A 23748-nucleotide genomic window follows, 5' to 3' on the forward strand; every position below is an offset into this window, starting at 1 on the left:
TGCCGCCGCTTAAACCAAACTGACTCACAAACACTTCTTTCACTCTCGCGCGGCTTGGCGTTTTACCGAGAACCGCCGAAAATAGTTGCAGCTTCTCAAGTGGCATACACAACCCGAGCATAATGGTTACGTACGTGCATTTCTCCACTTGGAAAGCATCGCCTTGGAAAGACGGTGTAAATGCAACCATTAAGACAAACACACTCACTACTTGGTAGTGGCTTGGGGTGCATGAACTCGCGCGCTTTTGAATCGTCTATTCTCGGATCACACACACACTGCTCACAATCGGATAATTATAGGGGGGTTGTTGCTCTGTCTCTGCGCTTTTTCCTCAGCTTCTAGAATTACGTCAGCGCCCGCACGCACTCAATCACTGTGATGTGTGAACTCGGATTTAACTGCTCGTGATGAGTGATTTTTTTGTTGAAAATTACTATTATCTCATATTAACTCGGTGTTACAATGCATTAAACACGAACGCTAAGAACTGGACTGTTATACTGTACAAATGGATGGTTATAGGTGGCAATAAACTGATTGCTGCTTATAATCAAATAAATTCTCCAAGTGCCTTGCAGTCAGGATAAAAGTTCTCCCTCGGAGTGCATGTGCCGTTCGTCGTAATCTATAAAGTGTCTTGTCCCCCAGGCTTTTTCCTGTCCATCGACGTGATCAATTAAATCCTCAGCACTCGTCCTTCCTCGATCCTTATAATTCTTTTAATTCCTCGGCGCGTTCGATTCTCAACTAGAAGCGGCGTACAGGAAGAGAGAATTTTACTAAAATTCCAGCAGTTGGAAAAATTTATGAGGGTGCTTCGAAAATAGAGCCGGGAAGCACTTAAGCCTTTCGATGCGTGGACATATATTTTGGAGCCGAATTCAAAAGAGAATAAATTCAAACCACATTTTGTCTTCTCACGCGCCAAAACAGCAGACGACGCCTGCTTGTCTGCGCTGCAAGAGCTGGCTTCTTCCATTCTCTTTTTCCCGCAGTCTGGCCTCAAGTGTCTGCAACTCGGTTATTTTGGCTGATGATGTGCGCGCACCACCGCGATGTGAAGTAATGCCGGGTCGTTTCGACACCGCCTCCGCCATCAGACAGACAGAAGCTCCCTTGCCTGGTCTTTTGAACACATGAGAGACGCCGTTTTAACGTCGCTTTACGCCGGCTTTTCACGCTATCATGAAATTAGGCTTGAATATCTGAATGTGCTAAATTAGATCAAAGTATTGCTAAGTTGAAACCTGTAGAACGGGGGATTTACGGCAGAGATGTGAATTTGGATTTTTTTAAACTTAATTGCCCTTCAAGACTTGAGATATTTCTTGTGTATTTGGTTGGATGAGACAACAGTTTAACTCAACCCAAATATTGGCCTCCAGAAAACCACAAATGAGAAATACTGATCATTAACATTAAAGAAACCGACATCGCCGCACGGATATATTTTTAATGGGCTGACTCATTACTGCCTGGAGACTAATAAAACTGCAAAACAAGTTCCGCTTTTTGGCCCGCGTGTGGGTGACGAATGCGAGTGGCAATTTGTTTCTGAACTCAATCCTGCCATAAATTTTTCTGGACGTGAGCAGTTTTGGTTTTTCCACTGGTGGAAGTAGCACGCCGCTTAATGACGCCGTTGGTATTCACATGGTGCAAAGAATGCACAATTTTATGGTGAATGTGACGTCAGCCCTTGTGCTTTTCCTCTTGATGCCGCAGAAAAGCTGAATAAAAGAGGGAGTTTTGTACGTTTCGAAGTGCGATTATTATCAAAGAGCCCTACTTGTTGAAATGGGTTAGCAGTCTGCTTTCATCTGGAGAGCGAGCGGTCGCTAATCTGGAGCACTCACAACACTTCACGTTGTGAAATTCGTTTGAAACTCTCGAAAAGTGAAACTCTTCTGTCAAAACAAACAGCACCCCGTGGGATTAATTAGGTCAGACAAGCAAGCCTACGCATTTAGTTTTATGGCCCGTTTCAGTGGAGCTGCTCAGCGTCGCTGCTGGGATAATGATACAAATTTTGCGTTTCGCCGAAACACAATCGAAGCTATCATCCTAAAAGCCACCCATATCGGCTCGGCGTTTTACGATGCAGTCGCGTGTCTCTGTTTTTGCCTCATCGATCCAGCTAACGAACGAGCTAAGCGAATGCACCCCGGCCATAAATAAAAGGCGGCACGTGCTGAATATTTATGTGCGGGATGAGGAAGCGAGTGACCAAGCGGTGGCGGCCAGATGTATGCACTCGTTGTTCCCTCTTCCATGCAAACTGCGTGCATGAAAACACACGCCATATTAAGTATTTTTCATAGGCGCGAACTGTTGGTCATGCAACTTGCTCGACACATTTTGTGCTCAAGTGCTGTGCGTGTGCTGCTCTGCGGCTGAGCATTAGCTTTTTGTCGGTCGTGTAATAAGTAATGAGAACCATTGAAACGTGTAATCAGTAATTGTTCGCATGTCAACAAGAAATTAAAAATCAAGTATTTTACTTCAAAAATCGATTTCCTCCACTCTCTCCAAAAATTAAATTAAAAACTATTAATATATTCATGATTGTATGGATTTTTCTTCAAGAATTTTCAAAATGGTTGGATGATAAGTGAATTTAAAAAAGAATTATCTCGGCTCCAATTAAGAAAGTCTCTGCTTTGGCATTACAGACATAGTCAGCAGTGCACTTACCGTTTAAAATGTTACATTTCCTCTTGAGACTTTATTCCCATTCGATAATTTATATTGATTATTAATAGTTGACAGCAGTACGCTGTTTACACGTGTAAAATGCAAATGACCCCATTGAGCGAGATAATGATCTTGAGTCGAGCACCGTGCGTTGGTGGTGCAGACAGACATTCATAAAAATCGACAGCAGCCTAAACAGCTTTGCATCGCCTGGCGTGTGGGCGTGGGGCGCGAAAATCGATGATTCCGTCAAGACGGCAGCCTTGTGTGGTCGCGGTTAATAAAGCAATTTGCTTCTTCTGCACGCAGCCGAGATTAGTAGGCCCATCTATCGATTTGATTTCTGCCACCCAAGCACTCGCCTCGCCTCTAAATTAATTTTACTAGTCCCACTGAATCTGTTGAAATTTCCATTTAGCGCCTTCCTGAAGAGAGCGAGAAAACTAATTTAGCTCCGGCTGCTGAGCGAATCAATTAGCTTTGCTAATTAACTCGTTCCCTGCACTGCTAGCATTTCACACATCTTGCCGAGGAAGCTTTTCCGAACACAGTGTTTGCATTTGCTCTAAGTCAGTTTGACGGTTGTAGCCCATGTATTTCGTTTTTTGGCAAGTGTAATAGCGGACATAAATTCTATCCGACGGGCACATAAAATTCCAAACAGTAGAGACGTCTGTGTATGAAGCGTAATTTTTTACTGCGGCACTAAATTCCAGCGATAATTGCAAGTTGCAAGAACGCAAGCAGTGCTTTCCGAGTGGGCCGCGCCGCTTGATTTAGTGTCGACCGGCGCGAGCAAGTTCAAGTGAATGCATTACTTCGTCATTAGCACTAAAACACCACTCATTGCCACGCTGTTCAGGACCGAGAGGCCTTCTTAATGTCTTCCAAGTTCGCTTTTTTCACTCATTTCCGGTGTTTGTCGCGCCTTCCGCAGAGTAAAAATGAGCTGGGTTAAAGCCAGTACAATTCAAATGCTCTACGAATTAAACACTATTCTATTTTCGCTTTTATCAGATAGATGTTGGGAAAGACCTCTGCATTCAAGCTGAAAACAACAGTGTCGTTTTAGTAAATTGCATTGGAATGAGTTGGTGCACGAGAAGTTTTCGCGCTTGGGAAATGGGAATTGAGTTATTCTTCACTGCAGTGTGAACGCTAATTTGTGAGAGTGGCTGTCTGGCGCGGAAACTGCAGCTACCCTGCCAGCCCCGCCTTCCATTCGTCCTTTTTGCCTCTTGGAATAGCGTGTGTTCTAGTGCAAGTGGCGCCAGTAGCTGTTTTTCTACCGATTTCATCAAGTGGTGAGCGAACCGCGTGCCCGTGTAATTGCTCCATCATCGATTTGGAGGCGTAAAAACCGCACACCGTCAAAATAAAAAAGGAAGTTTAATTAGCTCGCTTTGGAGTGGAAAGTGCGAGGCGTGGCGGAAATATTTACGACCAGCAGCATTAAACTCGGCAAAGGGTGACTGCATTTGGTTAAGAGTGCGACTGTACTTTCATTTGGAGGGCCTGCTGAGATTTATACCAATTTGGTAGCACCCTTCCTGCCGGCACAAAAAGGGCGCGGCCGAGCCTCACTTGCCCCTCTCGCTCTGTATAAATATATAAACGATCAAATATTTGTCTAAATGTTGGAGGAATGTCCCAAGTACACCCCAGGGGTTTGTCATTATTAGAGAGGCGACTTGAAAGCTGCAGAATTGAGTGTTTATTATTGCTGCATAGGGTGCACTGGCTGGTAAAGTGCAGCAGTGCGTTGGGGCGGATACTTCTCTTCTTCTCTTTTAGTTCGAGAAGTGGAGACTGCGTTTGATTTATGGATTTATCGGCCATAAAGAGAGGTCCCTCTCTTCGCTGCCTTTGATGGATGAGGAGCAGCCTTTCCAATCATAAAAATTCATTTTTTACTGTCCATCATCGCCTGTGTTTTTACGCATTATTACATGCATGGAAATTTGTTCAGGGTTTACGATCACCAGTGAATGTAAAAACTGAGGTCGGGAAAGGGTCTAGAGAGGAAATTGAAAACGGTAGAATGGCGTTTGCATTGATCCCTGCATTTCCAAGACTCCCAATGCTTGCAGTTTTTAGACGCAAAGTAAATACAGCTGAATTTCCGACCGTTAGGGCGTTAAATTCAGAATTTTCTTAAAAATCGATGAAACAGCAGCCGTGTTTTCTCTCCATCAAATTTCAATGGTGCTTTTATCGCCAGCACCATGAACCTACATGTGTGTACTTAAATGTATGCATGCGCCAGGCTGGCTCGCGTGCTTCTGGGCAGTTGAAAGCACGTCTGCTGATTTTCTGCTCGTGCGCCGCATTATACGTATATAGTTGTTCTTCTTCCTTTTTCTGCGTGTTCCAGACAGAACGTCTGCTAATTTAATGGGCATATCGCGCTCGCGACTCTGCGCAGACATCACTTATACGAGAGCACAAATAGAAAACTTCCTCTACCGTGCAATTTATCTCTCCCGCAGGATTCAATTATCGGAATTACATTGGAAAAGAGGCAGAGAGACGCTTGTCGCCGATTGGCCGGTCTAATGAGCACCATAAAATGCAGATAAACTGCTGCTGCACGATGTAGGTCGCGGACGGAGAGGCAATTACCCTTTGCCTGCGAAAAATTGGGCACTGGAGAAAAATGTCACTGACAGAAAGCGCCGGCCGTCGGCTGACATTTATCTCACGGCCGCGCGGAAGGGGTTGCTTGCGCTACGAGACAAGTGAATTATTTTGTAATTTCCTGCTTTCCGTCTCGTCTGTCAACCGCTACTGATATTCAAATTGAGCGTGTGCAACACCGGTAACACTTCGCTTTGTTTCGGCTGAGAAGCCGTCAAAGTCGCCACGGGATACGGTGTGTATCAGGTGACTAAATCCTGTCACCAAACGCAATGCCTGTTGACGATCTTTTGTCGGGTGTGGATTAAATTGCATTTCCTTCCTTTAAGCTGATGAAAGGTTTCGCCCTTTAGAAGCTTAAACGTGTAATTTGCGTAGCTTTATCAACTCCGTTAAATACGAAAAGGCCTTGCGGCTCGATAAAATATTAGCGGGAAACGTCGGAACCTTGAATATTAAAATTAAATCTATCGAGATCACTCCGAATATTTAATTTATTCTCTTGATGGTTATAGTTTTTCGCGTAAATCGTGATAAACCTGACACTAGTTTATGTGTAAAATTTAACGTTTTGTAGTTTACAATAAGACAGCTATGGAAAAATAAATTAAAATTTATAATATTGAGTCACTTAAGGCGTCACTGCTGGATATTAAATTTACAAATAAACAGGCATAAAATGAGATCAGTTCTAATGGGAATGAATCATGAGTGAAAACGCCTAGGAAATAGCTGAAGCATTCCAGATGGCTCGCTCGGCATGAAGCATAATTTCAGCCAGAAGAAAACAAGCAGCCGCCTCGATAAAAATATCTTTATGGTCAGCACTGGTTATAATTCATGCTTCACTTTGGATTAAATTATCGCCAAGGTGTCTATCTCGCAATCGAGACCGTGTTCCTAATATAATACCACAAAACGAGGCTCGCAGGATGTTGAAAATTTGATCCTGTGGCGAGTGGGGAATGCGCCGTGTCACCGCTGTGCTATACTATATGTAAGAGCTTATTAAAGAACTTCGAGCGGGCAGCTGAGGACCCATGCAAAATAGGCGTGACAACTGTCGCCATAAATTCCAAGCTAATACTGCATTGATTATGCGGCGCGTATAAATTTCGTCGACTGACTGTGCGGCTGTCGTGTGGATTCGTCGAGCGGAGAGACGTCTTTTGGATATCGCGCAGCCGTGTTTGTTTTTCTGCGGTGTCGGCTTTTTTTTAAAAAAGTTGCCTCTTTTATGAACTTTGCAAAAGTTTGACAATTTCGAAGTTACGGGATTTGCGGGATGATTCCAACTTTTCCTCGCGGCAACAGATGCTGTTGTGAATAACGAGGGGATTTGCCTTTCTGATATTGGCGTAACATGTTTCAAGTGTTTATCGGAAGGATGATTTTTAACAACTGTATGTGCCCCATATGGAGCAGTGGTCGATATTTTGATATTGGTGGCACAAAGTTTTTTACTAAAAGTTGCAATGCACATTCTCACTAATTGATAGGAGAAACTAACTTTTACGTCAGAAACACTACATTTATCAACTTAATGTTTGAAATCCTCAGTTCTTTATTTTCATTGGTGCAGCACCAACTGTAAAACAAAAATTTCAGATTTTGAATAACGCACCACCGAGTGTAAGCAAACACTATTTCAAGGAGTTGTTATTCATAAAACGCTCTGATTTATCCGTTTGACGCGTTTGACTTGTACTTTTCTTCGAGTGAATCATTGCAGCTTCAACACCTGCACTAAAAATAGCTGCATGAGCGTACAAACATTCCGTCGAATTGCGCAAGAGAAGTCGTGACGACTGAACCACTGAACGAACCGCACCGGTCGTTAATCCGCGCGCTAAAATACACTCTCGCTTTTTTGCGAAATTAAATCCGTCGGTGCAATTGCGTGCGATGACCAGATGGTGTTTCTCCCGCAGCAAACAAGCGTTGGCAGTTGAATTTGATGGTGCGTTGTCTGACGCCCACTGCGCGCTATTCTCAAATCAGTTTCGATTGCTTCTCCGCCGTTGAATCAGCGGCCCAATTTCGCTGAAAATTTGCCAGAAGGTGCGCAGAAATAGAATACAGCACGGTGCAGTTTCGTTTTATTTTTCTGGCCGATGGATTCACTTGGTCTTTATGCGCGCGGAACAAGTGGAGGGGCCTGGATTAGCATAAATGAATATGTGCGGCGCGCCTGTGCCTTTTATTTTTATATTCGCGAGTGCGTGAGCGGCGCCCAAAAGAGGATTTGCGGCAGTGAAAGTGAAAATGCGACTGGTAATCCAGTTTTCAGCCGACTCCAGCGTGCGAATTCATTTTTCCCCATGAATAAGTCCCGACCCGAGATTGAAACATACGACAGAAAAAAGAGCATATATTTTTTCAACAAGGCTTTCTCTCTCTCTTAAATAAAATGCGTGAAATGGTTTGCATTCAGTTTACTGGTTTCTTAAGTTTAGTAATAAATAAACGAGATGCAGGTGGCGTTGCTTTTGAATATTCAAGGGAGCAGGACAGGTTGCAGTCGCCGCTTATATGGACAAGATCTTTGTTTTAAGATCTCCATCTTTCGAATATTTCCTGTGTCTGCTGGAGGTTAATGACTTGCAAGGGGAGAACGCATTTGAATATCATCAGGCTGACTGCCTCTTTGAAAGATAGTTTTACGGCCTACTAAATTATTATGAACAGCTGGGAGTTTATTTTGAATGTTATTATCGGCTCCTTGGCGATAATTTGTAGTGCAATAATCCACGTGCCTCAATTAGGTTTTGGTAATTTCGATTTGGTAGCTTTCAACAAGTTTGCTTGTTTATGTACTAAAAACGTGTTTAATTAAACTCATGTTTATTTTAAGGGATGCATAATTGGTTCCAAAACCGGTTTCAAAGTGCAATTAGTCAATGAAAATCCTAAATCAGTGGTTGTCACCTAATTGAGGCAGAACTGCTTGGAAAACAATGCATTTCGGAGACGGTGCCCTCAGATGTTTATTTGTAAACATGAGGCGGCGAGAGCTCTGACATTCTTGAACCCTCGGACCGAATTCCCTCAACAGGCGCCGCGCTGTTTGTCTTTTTCTTTAGGCACGTCTTATTTTGTACCAGCTAGCTAGCAAAAGAGATAAGTCCCGTGGCTCGCTTTGTCTCCTCTCGCTGCAATCTCTATTGTTTCTGCCAACAAAGGAGTTTGGTGCGCCTAGATTTATGCGTTATGCAGCTAGGCTGGAAGATGCAACCAATTTGTCTGCCTGGCCATCAGAAGGCTGCGTTGATTTAAAGGCCTCAACGGATTTCTATCTGGCGAGAGGGAGTAGAAAAATTGCACGTTACATGCTTCGATGGAAGTGCAATATGTTGTGCCAGACTTATTTCTTTCCCCGGGGAAAACGCTGCTGAGGAAATATCTCGGTGATTGCATCTTTCGCTTCGTTTCACTTCCTCTGGAGTCCATAAATATTGAGCTTTGCCAGCAAGAGCAGTTTGATTGAATGTTTGGAGGGACTTTTTCCTGAACACGTGCGCTCATTCCCAGTCTACGTGCTGACATCAATTTTATTTTTGCTCTTTGCGCAGTATGATGTAATCGTTTGCTTCTGTGTTGCAGTATTTGCGGATTCCGAGCCTGATTACCTTGGTGATAAGGAAGAGTACGATGAGGAGGATGGAGATGAAGAAGATGGTGGCCTTGGAGACAACATCAGCATCATCAGCAAAGCCAGAGACCTGCAGATCAGGGAAAAAGACGATGTTGTGTTGCCCTGTGAGACCGAAGGAGGTAATAACCTGCATTTTTAAACCCTCCATGGACTGAGATCGCTATTAAAATCATATTGTGTGGCCGAAGCTATTAAATGCTAATTGCGCCTTTTTGGCTCACGTCCCTTAAATTCGCCTCAGGTACAAAAGAAAGATTGTTCTCCAGTTGTGGTCTCCAGCCCCTCGTCTCCATTAGCGGGCCCTTGCATTTGGGTGGGCTTTCTTACTCACAAGATGGGACGGGCCGTAGAGATGCACACAAACACACTCGCTCTTAGGAGTAAGCAAGTGCTGCTTCTGAGAGTGAGTGTGCTACCAGTGTGTGTGGTGTTTGATCAGTCAGGATGGTATTTATAGTAACGCCGCGCCGGCACACACATCCCAATCATAAATCAGACCTGCACCTCCATGACAGGATTAGAAAGCAATTGGATATGTTTTTTTAACAAATAAATTTCTTCTTATTTTCCGAATAATGTTGATCAAAAGTGCACTGGAAACTTTATTTGTGAATTTCAATATTATTTCAGACAACATCCAAATCATCTGGCTGAAGGACAAGACGATTTTGTTCACTGATATGATCAGATCAGGCAAAGACAAACGCTACGAGAGGCTAGATAACGGCTCTCTCAAGATCAGCAAGGTGACCGCTGAAGACACTGGCAACTACACATGCCAAATTGCAATTCAGTCGAAGCCATCAATCACCCACCAGCTCAAAGTTCTGAGTATGCATTGCAGTTTAATTTTTCACAAAGCAAAAACTAATTTTTTTACTTTTCAGTTGCCCCACGAATCGTCAACTGGAATCATGGGCTCAAAAAGACACTTAACAAGGGCGAGTCCCTCTCACTATCGTGCAGCGCCACTGGATACCCACAGCCCTCGATTTCTTGGTCTAGAAAGGTATATTTAATCCCATGCAAACGTAATAAAAACATGATCTGCATAGGTGCATATAAAAGGGGAATTTTTATTTTACGGCAAGGGTAACATGACATATTATGATGCTAAAATTTCAATTCAGTGTTTTAAATTAATAACATAAGAGCTCTTATGACAAGGAAAAATAAATTTGCGGTTTATTGATTGCTAATTCAAATGAATTATCTGTGTCAAATGCCACGAAAAAAATGTTTTATTATTTGATGTTGTCTCTCTATGAAACTCAAATACTTTGAGAGCAAAAATAGACTATTACTTAATTTGATGAACAAACTGTTCGGATCATGTTTTCTTTAAACATTTTAGCACAAGGAGATAATAATTGGCTTCCATCAGACAATCCTGAATTATCTACGATTTGTTCACGCTTCAGGGATAAAACTTAAACTTGAGATTAAATTCAGGAAGAACCCCATTTCTTATAAATTTATAATAATCATTTTCGATTATCTTTTTTCAAATTCATTAAAAAACTATTTTAGCAGGGTCGCCGCATGCCTAACGGCGAGGAAACAATTGATGGCGAGAGCGTCATCTTTGAGGATGTGAGCAGAAAGCATGGTGGCGTCTACGAGTGCCTGGCCACCAATAATGTCGGTGACCCAGCCACCAGCAGCGTAGAAGTCGAAATTAAATGTGAGCTTTGCGTACGCTACTAGTGAATCATTCATGAATTGAATGGACAGAAAGGGAGTTACCTGGATCATAATTTATCTGGTGGGGTATGAGCAGTCAGCGTGCCATAAAAATTTGCTTCAAACTAGGAGGGGCCGCACTATGTAATTATCCACTAGGATAATTGAATAACACAGTCCCTCAGTGCGATTGTTGCTCACCCCTCAAAAGTGTTCTCTGACCCAACCTACAATTATCCTTGCTGCAGAGGGCTGATTACACACTCAAAATTAATGTAATTGAATTTAATGTCAACGGGGGACCCATTATTTAATAGATTAGGTCAAAACAGTATTTTATTGGCATTCAATAGAAAGATGTAATTTGAGAAAAAACGTCGCAGTGGTAAAATATTCACACAAAATATTTTTCCTATCCATAGACGCTCCAGAAATCGAGATAGAGAAGGCGATTGTCAATTCAGGCGAGGGCTCTGACGCTGAGTTGGTGTGTGAAGTGCACGCTGACCCCCGACCAAAGGTTGGTTGGTTCAAGGACGGCGTTGCCATCGCCCACACTCCAGACAAGTTCAAAATCTCTCACGCTGGAAGTAAGCACCTGCTCACGATCATCAACACTCAAAAGTCGGACTTTGGAAACTACACCTGCCACGCTAACAACTCCATGGGCCGAGTTGACAAAGTCGTCAGGCTCTCTGGTAAACAAGATATTTGATAACTACCCAAAATTGGTGTCTAATTGTGTTTGTTATTTCCAGGTGAGCCTAGCCCTGCGAGGTATATCTCTGGCGAAGAGATGGAAAATGGGCAGAAACTGAACTGGCTTGTCGAGAGCCACTCCCCAGTTTCCAAATTCACACTCAAGTACAGGAACAGAAAGGTTTGACATAACTACAATTCATTGAAAACAAATTTTCTCATTGCAACAATTTTGTAGGGAGGAAACTGGATGGAGGTCCACCCTCCTGTAGAGAACCCAGAGGGTAACCTTTACTCAGTAGAACAGAACTTGGACCTAACTCCTGGAGAGTATGAGGCTATTCTCTTATCTGAGAACACTTACGGCTGGTCCGATCCCAGCATTCCACACTTGTTCAATTACAGTGAGTACTTTCTCTTGTCCTAATTATGCACTGGTTTGTGTTTCCTGTGAGTTTTCATAAATATCCGCGTCCTAACTAAATTGTTTGAAATCCTACCTTGAAAATTCATTAATTAACCAGCTTGCCTCCCCAATGGATACGTTTTGCATATTTGCATGAAATCAAACAAAACTCGTAATTCCCAATTGTTTGAATTAATTGCATGGAAAAATTAATTTGACTTGATTGTGTTTGGTATATAGCAATGTTGGAACCTGGTAAGAGGAAGAAGCTCAAAGCAGCTGGTGGTGGAGGTATTTTACTGTTAGAAGGTATGCAATTTGAAAGACTTAATGTTTAAGCACGTTGTTTGTTGCATTTTGATTTGCATGACTTGTAGTAGTTTAGTATATATAATCTTGTTTGAAACGCTATTTTTATATGGACACATTTCCCATTTGTAACTTTATATGCAGTATTGCTAATATGTTTTAATTCTTCCAGAACAAGCTGAGGAAACAAGTGAAAATAATGCGCCATCCGTGAAGTCGCAAATCTTTGCAGTATTGACCATTGCCAGTCTGAGCACTTTTTTCTTGTAGTCAGTTTTGAGGTGAGTCCTTCAGTACATGTTTAAATTGTTAAATGTGCTAAAATTAATACATCATCGCGATTCATTGCTTTAAACTGTAATAAACGGCTTAGATAATCTCACCCATGATATTTTTCATGGACATTCTGCGAACTATGCTCTTAAAATTAATATTTTCTATGAGAGTAATATCTCGGCCATTTCTATTTACAGCATGCACCTTGGTTATAACATGACTGTGAAATCTTCTTGGTAAGTTGTTTACAGCAATTTTGTTGATCCAGCCGTGGTATTCATGCACTCATTTTCTTTTTGCAGATTACGCGTAAAATCATATTTTTCCCAAGAATAGAGAGCTGCGATGACTTTTATTGATGGGAGTTAAACCACTTCAAACAGCATAAAGGAAAAAAAGAAGTCTGACTTGGGAGCAGTATCAAGACTGAAGAGCAACTAGCTTTTTCTACAAGCTACACACACTTCTCTATTATGTCTTCACACCTTGCTCCCTTGTCACACGTGAACGACCGAAATTGAACATCCAACCAAGAAGAGAGATCACAACTGAAAATAGTTTGAAACTTACTGGTGCCTTTGCAAAAAGAATCTACGCCCAGAGCATCCACATATTCGCTTAAGTGATTTCAATGCCAGAAATCCATCCGACGTTTCCAGTCTCTGCGGTAAAAGTGGCTTTGAGTTAAAAAAAAATCCAGTGAAGTGCTGTGGAGACTGGGAAAACACTGCTCGGAATTTGCACCTGACTTCACGACATTGGCTTTTGCCAGTTAGAATTTTTTATTTTGTGCCTGTGCACCGCGCCGACTTTTTTGAGTGGCAGATCCCGCCTGTTTTTCCAGTCTCCAAAACTAGAGCGGAGCACGTTTCGGCTACCAGAGGACAATAATTCAAAATACAAATTGACAACGCCATATTGTTGTTTTGCGAGAGAAATACTTGTAGGCAAGGTTGCGAATCTTAGTGAAAAAGCAGCGAATCTATTTAGCAGACCACGAGTTCATGTTGTAATAAGAAACTTGCGTGCTTTAAAACCAACAGAAATCTACACACACACCCACGATGTTGTACGATTATAAATTAAACATAGTTATACCCAACAAATCTCTGTCAAGTGTTGCAAAACTAGATGTTTCTGACGCATTATTCTATCTACAAAATCTTTTAATAAGTGCATCAAATTACGCAGAAAGACACACTTCTAGACGAAACCTGTTTGTTTCCTGCTAATTAACAAATTCAATAGTGTATACTTCAAAACGCAGAACACGTTTTGCAGTTAAAAATAATTCTGAAATTTTTGAAATATCAAGAAATATGGAAAATTTGAGGAAACGTGTAATACAGATTCATTATTTAATATTTAAGTTGTAAAATTGAACATTTCCTCAAATTTTCTGTGTACGGAAAACTATTTTAAACACAGAGTAGCTCTTGAAATTTGGTAGAAATATTGTACTAGACACTTCTGAAAGATTTAAATACTATAAATGCCATTTATGTGTTCTTAAATGAACTTATTGCAATTGATTGAAAAAGAATTTGGTTACCAAAAGCACAAAAAGTGTAAAGATGCTACGGGTTGATCAGACACACAATATTTGTTTTGGAAACCCAATTATATTTTTGAAAATATGCTAAATTTTACTTTTTAATTACCTCATTTTAACAAGTTGTACATATACATTGACAAAGGAAACACACAGTCTCTTGAATGCTTATTTGCAAGTAGAACGAAGATTTTAACATTACAAAATTATTGTTTTGTATAATAATACATATTATACAGCTAGGTTCGTCCGACTCGATTGATGTCTATTTTTGTTCTCCTTTCTCTTTTAATCCGGTGTGTATGCGTGTAAATTAATTGTGGCTGAGCGTTTTTATTTATGTATTTGTTGACGCAGACAATTGAGTTAGTTTTACTGTTCACAAAGTTAGATCTTAGACACTACTACAACTCAAGCGTATTCAGCTGATTAAATATACCAAAAAATATAGGCTCTGGCAGTAGTTGCAAATGTTGAGTTGCAGTTTTTGCGCGCTACAAAATCATACGTCAGCTCTAATTTATTCCTCACCGAGGTCTACGAGCAGCATTTAAATATGTATTGTGTCGTGAGGAATCGATTAGAATCTCTTGAAACCAGTAAATTTAGATGTTTCTGTGTAAAACGAGATGAACAGAGAGTGAGTTCGAGTGAACGGGTGCGAACAAAAGTCGAGTGATTTTCAATTCGATCTAATTAAATTCTAAAGTAAAACACTTTCTGACAAATGGTCTGTGCTCCGTGGTGGCTAATTAATCCATTTGTTTCATTCTCACGTCAATGTCCAGGCAATCTTTTTTGTTCCCTGAGCAGAAAATCAGTGTCAGCTTTGATTGTGCTATAACAGCAGGCCTGTCTACACTGCAATGCATGTTTGTTATTCTGCTATACAAATGTAAAGGCGGCTGAGCAGCTTGATTGTACGCAGGTGAGCACAAAATATAAAATATTAATACGCGAACAGCTTAATTGAAAATATAAAGTTGTGTCATTTGTTGATCAGCCACCAACAGCAAAATTGTATTATTTTAACAGAAATAAAAGTATATATAATGCAGAAGAAATACCTTGCCTTTTAATATATTTTCACAGCCGATGATATAGGAAGGAGGAATCTGTGCCTTACACCTTCTGAGAATACCAATTTCGAGAACTTCCTTCGCAAAATATGCTCGCCCCTTAGGGTAAACTTGCCAAATATCATACCACACGCCAGGATATAATTTTTTCCTCGGCACTCGCTGAAATATGAACAGGAGTGTGATTTTTCAGCTGTGAAGAGACGGGGTATTTTATAGCAGCGCGGCTTACGCCCCCGCAGCCCTCCCCGCCTGCGAAAAACTCTTCGCATGGCGACGACGGGTGAGAGCAATATTGAGAAGGCGCGGATTTAATAGAAGACGGCGTTTCCACATTCGCTGCATATAGTGCCTCGAGTTATCAAATTCGGCAGCTCAAAAGAAATTGAACACGCGCTCTTCTAGGCCTGGAGGTAGAAATAAAAAGTCGTGGAAGATTTTTCAGATGGATTGATCAAACGTGATTTACGTAGATTTGGAGTGGATTGATTTTTAAGGAATATTCCGACAAAATATAATGGTGACAATACTATTTAATAGCTACTGCTTTAGTGTGCAGCACCTGGAAATTTTGTAATCCGCGTATATGCAACCTGGGAATAGTTGCTGTTAGGTCGGTTGCATACTCTATGCAAGTAAAGAAAATATTATTCAAGCCAAACTTTTATAATGCTAAACTCAAGTTGCACAAATTTATTTTCAAAATCAATAAACTAAATTCATTGTAGGGCTATCAGCCAATTTACACTGATTTCTAAAATTACCTGTACATTTTGAATGTCATAAGTTCCAAAAAATCACCCTGAGAAATTTTGTTAGAGCTGTCAACACCCTGGACGTTGTTACGTGGCCCACTCGCAATTACTGTGGAATAATAACTATAATATTTATTATACTTTGCGCCAATTCAATAAAAGGTCTCATCCCAAAATCCGGTTATAATGATTGCTCATTTTTTAACACTCCGCGCTCCATCCAAGGAAATCAAACAGATTGAAGACAATAAATGTGTTCCTCAAATGTGTAAAATGTGTCAAACGATAGTAATATCCAGACTTTTTAAAGAGTACAAGGACACACAAGATCTAATAAGTCCTTCAAACTTAAATTTGTTACGTGATTTCATGGTTTATCTGTTGTATATATCTAAATAAAGAACGGTTTCTTTTGATACTCTTGAATTTATAAAAGCAATTGAAAGATAAGATTATGTAATCCTGATATCGCAGATGCGATACGAACAGCACTACATAATGAAGACTTTGATTCTCTTTGGTTCACGTATTTAAATTTAGTCAAAATGGAGCTTCTCAGCAAAATAGTGGCTCTGAAATTGCTGCTCCTATTGCAATTTACTTCTAGTTCACTCGGCGTTGAGAGTGATGCTTGTCTTAGGGATATAGCGAAATACAAGGAGGATTTTCAAGCTGGAGTTCCCTGGGCGTTGAGAAGTAAGTTCAAGTTGCTTTCCCTAAATGAATTTGCACGTTCTTGATGCCTTCGTCTAATTTATCTGACAGTTATCCCGACACGGTGCGTGTAACTAAAATTTATATGAATAATAGGTTCCTCATGAACGTTCTCAGTAAAATTTAGAAGAATTTATTGGCAAATCCACTGAAATCTAACTTCTATGGCAATAAACGCAAAACGTGCTTGGGGACTTTATAACCAAAATTTTAATAACTATGCATCATACCTTCCATCCAGTGTTCGACTCGGCGACCAAGATGCCGAGTGGCATTTTGGACGGCAACGTACTCCAAATGGGCAATTACGACGAGTGTCTGAGCGTCCAGGGACCTCCACCGGTGAGCTCAGCTGATTCGAGCTTCACCGGTCTCTTCTGTCGTGTCAAAATTACCGAGTTAACCTTACCCGAGTTGAAGGCACTTCACTCGTTGAGGGATCTCAACAGAACCCACGTGCTGCAATATATGCATTTGCCACTCCTGCACTATCTAGAAAAATCACAGGTAATATTTATTCAAACAAAATTTTGCACAACAAATCCATTAGACGCCAACTATTTATTAGAGTGTATTTTGAGATTTATGAAAGCAACGATCACCCATCATTAATGAAGATCATCTCGTAATTTATTAAATTATTCCGCTTCCTTATTCCATAGTGGAATTTTCCTGTATTTCTTTATGGTTTATTTTTTCTTGGATGAATTGTTGGACTTTTCTTGAAGCGAAAAATGTAGCACGAATTTTATTCGTTTCTAAATTAGATTAACAGTAAATGTGCGCTATTTGTATATTTTCTTTCCGTGAAATAGTTTTTTCTATTCAAAATTCATAACTATCTGAACAAAAACTAAAAATGACTCATTTTCGCTTTAAGGAAACACCCGAATCTACCATGAACACTTTGAGGTCACATGTTATTGGATGTTTATTCTCACACTTTGTCATAAATACATTAATGTATCACAGTCAATCACAATGTTTAGCTTCAATTAGCTCTGTCATTATATAATAGTATAAATTATTGGAACACAATGTCAAATGTCAACATATTAATACCTCATCATCTAATAGGCAAAGCTGTCATGATTATAATCTTCTCACGCGACTGTTCTGTCTTGCTCAGGGAGGTGACGTGCGCGATTTGTCGCTGCAGTGGGCGGCGTGTGCTCCATCGACGTGCGGCGCCGAGGGCCTGGAAACGGTGGCCGAGTACAATCTGAATTTGCTGCTGGCCGAAATCGGTGGCTCCGTGCAAGTGGAGGCCGTGCAGAAATCGTGCTTCGCGATCGGCGACGGTTCCGACGAGTTCGACCCGGCCGCCTGGGGCCTCGTGTGAGAAGCCTCAATTTATGCGCTTTAACCGCCCGCTAGCCCTGCTCATTTGCATCACAAAATGTGTGTCGCTTTTCTTCTCAGAGAGAGCGTCCCACTCTCAAGCTGCGCGTGGCGAAATCGCCAAGAAATTTGACGTTATTACCCCATTTCAGCCATTTCAACACGGATTTGCCCTTCGGCTCGAATATTTGAATAGCAAAACTTTGAAATTTCGCTATTATGGTGGTAAATGCTATTATAAATTCTCTCCACAGAATAACTTGCTAATTCATTTTTTTCTTGATAACGCTCAAATAGGGATGGTTTATAAAGTAAATTAAACGAGTTAATACTTATCTTGAAGACGTCCTCCTTGTATCATTCAAAACCTTTAATCATTGTTACCCTCTCAGGAGCAATACTGATTGCATTGTAATAATTGACTGTGATTAGTAATGCTATATTATATAAGAGTAAGAAAGAAACGTAATCGAAAAATATTTCTGATTTATTAATTTTTTATAAAACATTATGTCTAAAAAAGATCGCATGGAATTGAATCCATTTTTGACAAACGTGATAAAAAATTTTTGGGGTGAGTTAAAGCAGAGCGTAATATAGACACGGCATATTTTGCGATAATGTACAGTAGGTGCCACGACACACTTGAGACAGGTTATTTTTGTCAACCTTTAGTCGAATAACAACATTTCAAATGTTAGAAAAATGAATAAATCAGTGATTATTTAATCGATTACGTTTCTTTGTTACGCTTAGCATTACTAATCACAAACACAACTTTGAACGATAATATAAATTAAGTTTTCTGAATCCAATTTTAGGGGACTTGCGAGTTTCATTTGTTTCCTGGTTGTTCTTTCCTCGGCCTACGACTATTACACCTCCTCAAAAGGTTTCAAACCATTTTAAACGCTATGAAATATTTCTCAGCTCAATGTTTGTTTTAGGAATTAAGCCAGCCAATAGAGTGCTGTTGGCTTTTTCGGCGCAGAAAAACCTGACTGAGCTGTTTTATATTCCGGATGATCTTCCGTCGGGCATTCTTCCTTGCCTGAATGGCATTCGGGTTTTGAGTCTGTGTTGGGTGCTGCTGGGCCACAGATATCACGTACAGACAGATATGGCGAATATCAACGCTCTGCAAATTCCAAAGGTTATATTTATCGACAATCTCTGCAGCAAAACAAAATTTCCGACCACGTGACAATACTCAAAAAATTTTACATTTTTATTTTAGGTGGCAAACGTGCCGATCAATATGATTATGCTCAACGCGTACTTGTCCGTGGAGACATTTTTCTTGCTGAGTGGACTCCTAGTGGCGTACACCAACTGCATCAGGGCGAACAAGGGTCAATCCTTTAACCTGATCCAATACTACGTCAACCGCTACGTTCGGTGCTTACGAAATTGATCGAGATTTACGTAATGCTAATAAATGATTTAAATTTGCGTTTAGGCTGACGGTGCCATTGGCTCTGCTCGTTTATTTTTTGGCGACAATGTCGGACAAGGTGGTGCGGGGGCCCCTGATGGATTTGTACATCGACTATGACGCACAAGTGTGCAGGGATAATTGGTGGGCGACGCTGCTTTACGTCAACAATTACGTCAATAATTTAGCTGTGGTATGCCAAAAAATTGCTATAATCTGACCAAACGCTTTTATAAGCCACAGACATGCGATGGAAAATTATTACACCCGTCTCTTTCAGTGCGGCGGGCAAACGTGGTATTTGACCGTAGACATGCAGCTGGCGCTCCTTGCCCCGATAATAATTTTCCCTCTGATCAAATGGCCAAAGCCAACCATGTATGTGATATCATTTTTAACCCTGGCCTCGGTGGCAGCTGCTTTCGCCACAACTTACATCAACGAATTATTCTGGACGAATCCTTTGTAAGATTTACCTTCAATAATCTTGCCCTGCTTCTAACAAGGTTAATCTTTTCAATCAGCGGGCCTGGAGGTCTAAATTTTTGGCTCTACCTGTACAGCAACACCCCAATGAGAGCAGCCCCGTTCTTGGTTGGAATGGGTCTCGGCTATATTTTGAGCAACAAAAGCCTCGTGCAAAAAATGCGCTTGACCACCTGGCAGGTGTACGTAGCTTGGTTCCTTAACACGGCCCTCTGCCTTGCGGTCGTGTTCACCTTGGCCATAGCGTATCAGGATGGATACGAGTACGACAAATTGGAGGCAGCTTTCTACGGCTCCTTGCACAGACTGGGCTGGTCTTTAGGAATTGCGTGGGTTATTTTTGCATGCACAGCTGGCTATGGCGGTGAGAAATTTTGCCAATATCAACAAGGCTTGTGAGTTTTCGTTAGTTTCCGTTCCAAAAATGTAACTAGTTTTGGACATCAATATCGATCGAGGCTTAAAATTTATAGTTGGGATAAAGCTTGATTTTTTTATAAGTTTCTACTCATGAGTTAAGATCCTTGCATTGCTAGGAGCATATTAGTTTTGGAATGGATTTTTCCCAAAAATTTATGCTATTCGTTAGAGCATAGAGGGAGGAAATATATATTAAAATTTAATTTGGTAAAAATCTGTTTGAGCAAAAAGTATTGACAGTTTAAGAGGATAACCGATGTTATAAAATAATTTTACAACATATTTTGAGAGGGTTTTTGGCCAAAAATATAGGCTTTGGTCTGTTTCAAGATAAAATGAGAACTTTAAAATTTGCAAATATATAAAGTTGGCAGAAGTTTGTCAGTTGTCACTTGCAGCACTCGGAAAAATATTTAACTGGCTAAAACTCAAGAGGAAATTAATTTAACAACAAAATATACAAAATAAATTTTTTCATTTAAATGTGAATATTTTACAATTTTTTTTACCGATGTGCCTATTCTTTGAGGAGATATTTGAGAAATTACAAGGCATAAATCCTTTCCTTCTAAGCATCAAAACTTACTTGAGAGACAAAACAAGTAGTAAAACTATGAAACTATTCAGGTTGGGTGAACGAGATCCTGTCGTGGCGCTATTTCGCCCCGTTCAGCAAGCTGAGCTACTCTTACTACTTGACTCACTATGTCATCATGTTCTGGCACGGTGGAACTTGGCGAAATCCGCACTACTTTACGCATTTTGAGAGTGTAAGTAATTGTTATTAACGAGCCGCGCGCTCGCCGATGTATGGGCAAAGTTTTCGCCAGAGTAATTGATTACTTCGCGCACGGTGCTTTTAGGTGCACGCGTTTTTCGGCGACCTCTTTGTCATCTTTGTGCCATCGCTGCTTCTCTACATAGCGGTGGAGGCTCCAACCTCGGCTCTTTTGAGACAAGCTTTCAAAAGGGGCTGACAAAAGCCATTCACAGTAAGGTATGCGTAACGGAATAAAACTTTCATGCAAGAACGCTGATTCGTTTTATTGGAATATTCTTGCGATTTGAGACTGACTTTAGTAGCTAGAATAATGACGGAGCTACAATATCATGTCTGGAGGTTTGTAAAGAAACTGATTGACAAACTTCATTTTTCAAATGATACAGTCGTGTCTAATAATGTAAAGAAGTCAAGAGACGGCATGACAAATAAAAGTCGTGTATCTTTGAAACGACATGAATTTGCCCATGTTTACTTAAGATAGCGAGCAGCTTTCAGTCGTTTGCTGTTATTAGAGTAAACATGTGAAATTGAGGACTTTCTGCAGAAACTCAAAACCAGTAAAGCGTACACATGTAGCTTATCAATCGTTTGTCAAATGTGCTAACACATCAAAAAGTGTCGCGTGAGCTTAAAAGCACGTTCAGAACGTTTGTGGCAACGGAGGTAATGAGCATTGCACGCAAATCGCTCGCCATCAAAGAATCGCGCACTGCTTGAGTATTAATTAGAAACTCGCAATGTAAACATAATGTTGGCTGCCGAAATTTGGTCGCCTTATGGGAACGATTTCAAAATCAGCAAACGAGCGATTGATGTTTGCTTTTTGGTTGTGATTAAAATTTGCACAGTGCACAGTTCTCAAAGGGGAAACGGTGAGTTGATGACTCAAAATCAGACAGATATATGTGTTCAGCGAGCGTCTCCGCTGGGAAAAACGCAGGTAAACATTTGCGTTTGTATTTGGCAAGAATTTTTCCAATTTCTGTCGCGATGTGGACCGTCCTTTAATGTTTACATAGCATTTCGCGGTTTTTCGTGTATTTGCTCTGAAAAATTTTTCTATATGTAAAACTCTGGCTTTTTGCCTTTTTCGGTCAGGTTTTTTGTGCTAACATTCATTACATAGATACGCCTCAAATGGAATTAATGCAAACATGGAGCCTTTTACCGCTGAATTGTGCTGAATTGTGTGTGAACGATTTTAACGCTGGCGCGCGAGTCAGTACGACACCAAACCATCTATGCTCTATATTTTTCAGTTCGTCGCCGAGGCTGGTAACCAAATAAGCAATAATTCAGCTCGCGAAAAAATGTATATATAAAGCCAGCACTGATTGATTTCAAGTTCGATCTGCTGCTCCATTAATTCTGCGGTGAATGTGCACATGCATGATGTTTTATCAATACAAGCGGCAGTCAGCAGAGGTGCTTTGTGTGGGCGTCAATGTCAGACTTGGTTATTAAACGCAAGCTTTTTCTGATAATGCACAGCGCTGGATATGTAGCGCAAGGGTTGCTGCTGTCTGTGGAAATAATTCTGCGCGCTGTGGCTCTTGAAAAGGCGGAAACGTGTCTGACAATTTTACGTGCACCATTTCACAAAATGCAGACGAACCGCACAGCCCTAGCCACCCACCCGAGCGAATATAATTTCCTCTGGCTCTTGCATACACCGTTCCATAGTGTGCACGCGTGTAGCTGTGGGGCTGAAATAAAAAGGAAGCGATGGAGGGCACGGAAAATCGCTCACTTGATCTCAACAAAATGCATGCATTACTGCACTCACCTCACTGCACGCGAATAAACGGACAGCTGAAACAAAACATTGTTCCTTGTACTCACATGCGAGTTTAGTTGTTTTTCAATTCAACATAAACTACTACTGTCCTGAATTGAATTTAATATTAAATAGATTGTTTGGAAATGAGTTAAAATGCATTTTAATTTAACCAGCCCGTTGGCTCGCATTGTTAAGGCACTCTCAGGAGTGTCAAAGCAATTAGAGGTATTTGAGCAGTTCGGAGATCTAATACTGGCTACCCAATGTCAGAGATGGCAAAAAGTGGTTAGTTTAGTGACTCGAAATGCTCAAATTGCTCAACGGGCTGGGAGGCACACCGGCGCCGACTCGCTACTTGCTGGTTTGCACCTTTCCAGCATGCGGGGTTCACGGGACAAATGTCTAGCGTTTCAATGCAGTCCTCGGTGCGGAGGCAAGTGGCCCTTGAGTGGGCTGGGTCCCTGTGCGGCCTGGTGCGCCCATGTTATCCGTTCGCGGTGTTATTGGGACCCGGGTTTCAGCATTCGTGCTAGTGCAGTGCGCGCCCTTCCCGGTCCTCCGGTCCTCGGACAGGGATAAAAAGAGCAAAAAGAGTCATTTTAAAGCGGCTTTTGTTTTCTTTCTCCAATATTCCTGGATAAATTTCCTAACTATAACTTACTTAATTTCGCTTCAACTTTCACCTTAAATAACCGTGATCAACGATATTTTTACATTTTCAAATCATTTAAATTCGGTGACTTATATTTTTATTGTATCTTTTGATTGTATTCACGTCATATAAATTAATTGATAATTAACGAAACATCGACTGTTTTGAGTCACTCATTAATTTGACTAATAAGTAAATATCACAAGACATATTTTCGTACTCCAAAAATAGTCATTACAAGATGGAAAAAAGGGAGAATCAGTTTGCCAGGGATTTTAGGCCTGACAGGTGCTCTCGAAAATAACGCCATATTCTCCATCAATCACCGTGGCAGAGCTGGCTTTTCTGTTGCTCCTCCATAAATGCGTCACCTCCTTGTTGTATACAA

At 40.9% G+C, this 23748-nt stretch overlaps 2 protein-coding genes across 6 annotated transcripts in view; both read left to right on the forward strand.

The window, feature by feature from the left end:
• LOC135944814 (opioid-binding protein/cell adhesion molecule homolog) overlaps positions 1–14976 on the forward strand; it is a 75818-nt gene extending 60842 nt beyond the window's left edge. The window contains exons 2-12 of one of the 5 annotated variants that reach the window (XM_065492046.1): positions 8938–9108; positions 9620–9820; positions 9877–9998; positions 10520–10673; positions 11095–11370; positions 11431–11552; positions 11610–11775; positions 12018–12086; positions 12259–12367; positions 12560–12598; positions 12665–14976. In XM_065492046.1, coding sequence (XP_065348118.1) covers positions 8938–9108; positions 9620–9820; positions 9877–9998; positions 10520–10673; positions 11095–11370; positions 11431–11552; positions 11610–11775; positions 12018–12086; positions 12259–12356 — 1379 coding nt within the window. In that variant the 3' untranslated portion in view covers positions 12357–12367; positions 12560–12598; positions 12665–14976. The remainder of the gene's footprint in view (positions 1–8937; positions 9109–9619; positions 9821–9876; positions 9999–10519; positions 10674–11094; positions 11371–11430; positions 11553–11609; positions 11776–12017; positions 12087–12258; positions 12368–12559; positions 12599–12664) is intronic. The other 4 variants (XM_065492048.1, XM_065492047.1, XM_065492049.1 and 1 more) reach the window with 4 other exon arrangements.
• A 1283-nt stretch (positions 14977–16259) lies between these two features.
• On the forward strand, positions 16260–21175 carry LOC135944137 (O-acyltransferase like protein-like). The gene is made up of 11 exons (XM_065490907.1): positions 16260–16444; positions 16704–16969; positions 17592–17800; positions 18625–18695; positions 18751–18956; positions 19041–19201; positions 19263–19431; positions 19519–19703; positions 19763–20088; positions 20772–20914; positions 21008–21175. Exons 1-11 carry the CDS (start codon positions 16294–16296, stop codon positions 21119–21121), a joined length of 2001 nt encoding a protein of 666 aa, XP_065346979.1. The 5' UTR covers positions 16260–16293; the 3' UTR covers positions 21122–21175.
• Positions 21176–23748: the final 2573 nt, after the last annotated feature.

This window comes from Cloeon dipterum, chromosome 4, assembly GCF_949628265.1.
Source record: "Cloeon dipterum chromosome 4, ieCloDipt1.1, whole genome shotgun sequence".
In the NCBI taxonomy this organism is placed as follows: Eukaryota; Metazoa; Arthropoda; class Insecta; order Ephemeroptera; family Baetidae; genus Cloeon; species Cloeon dipterum.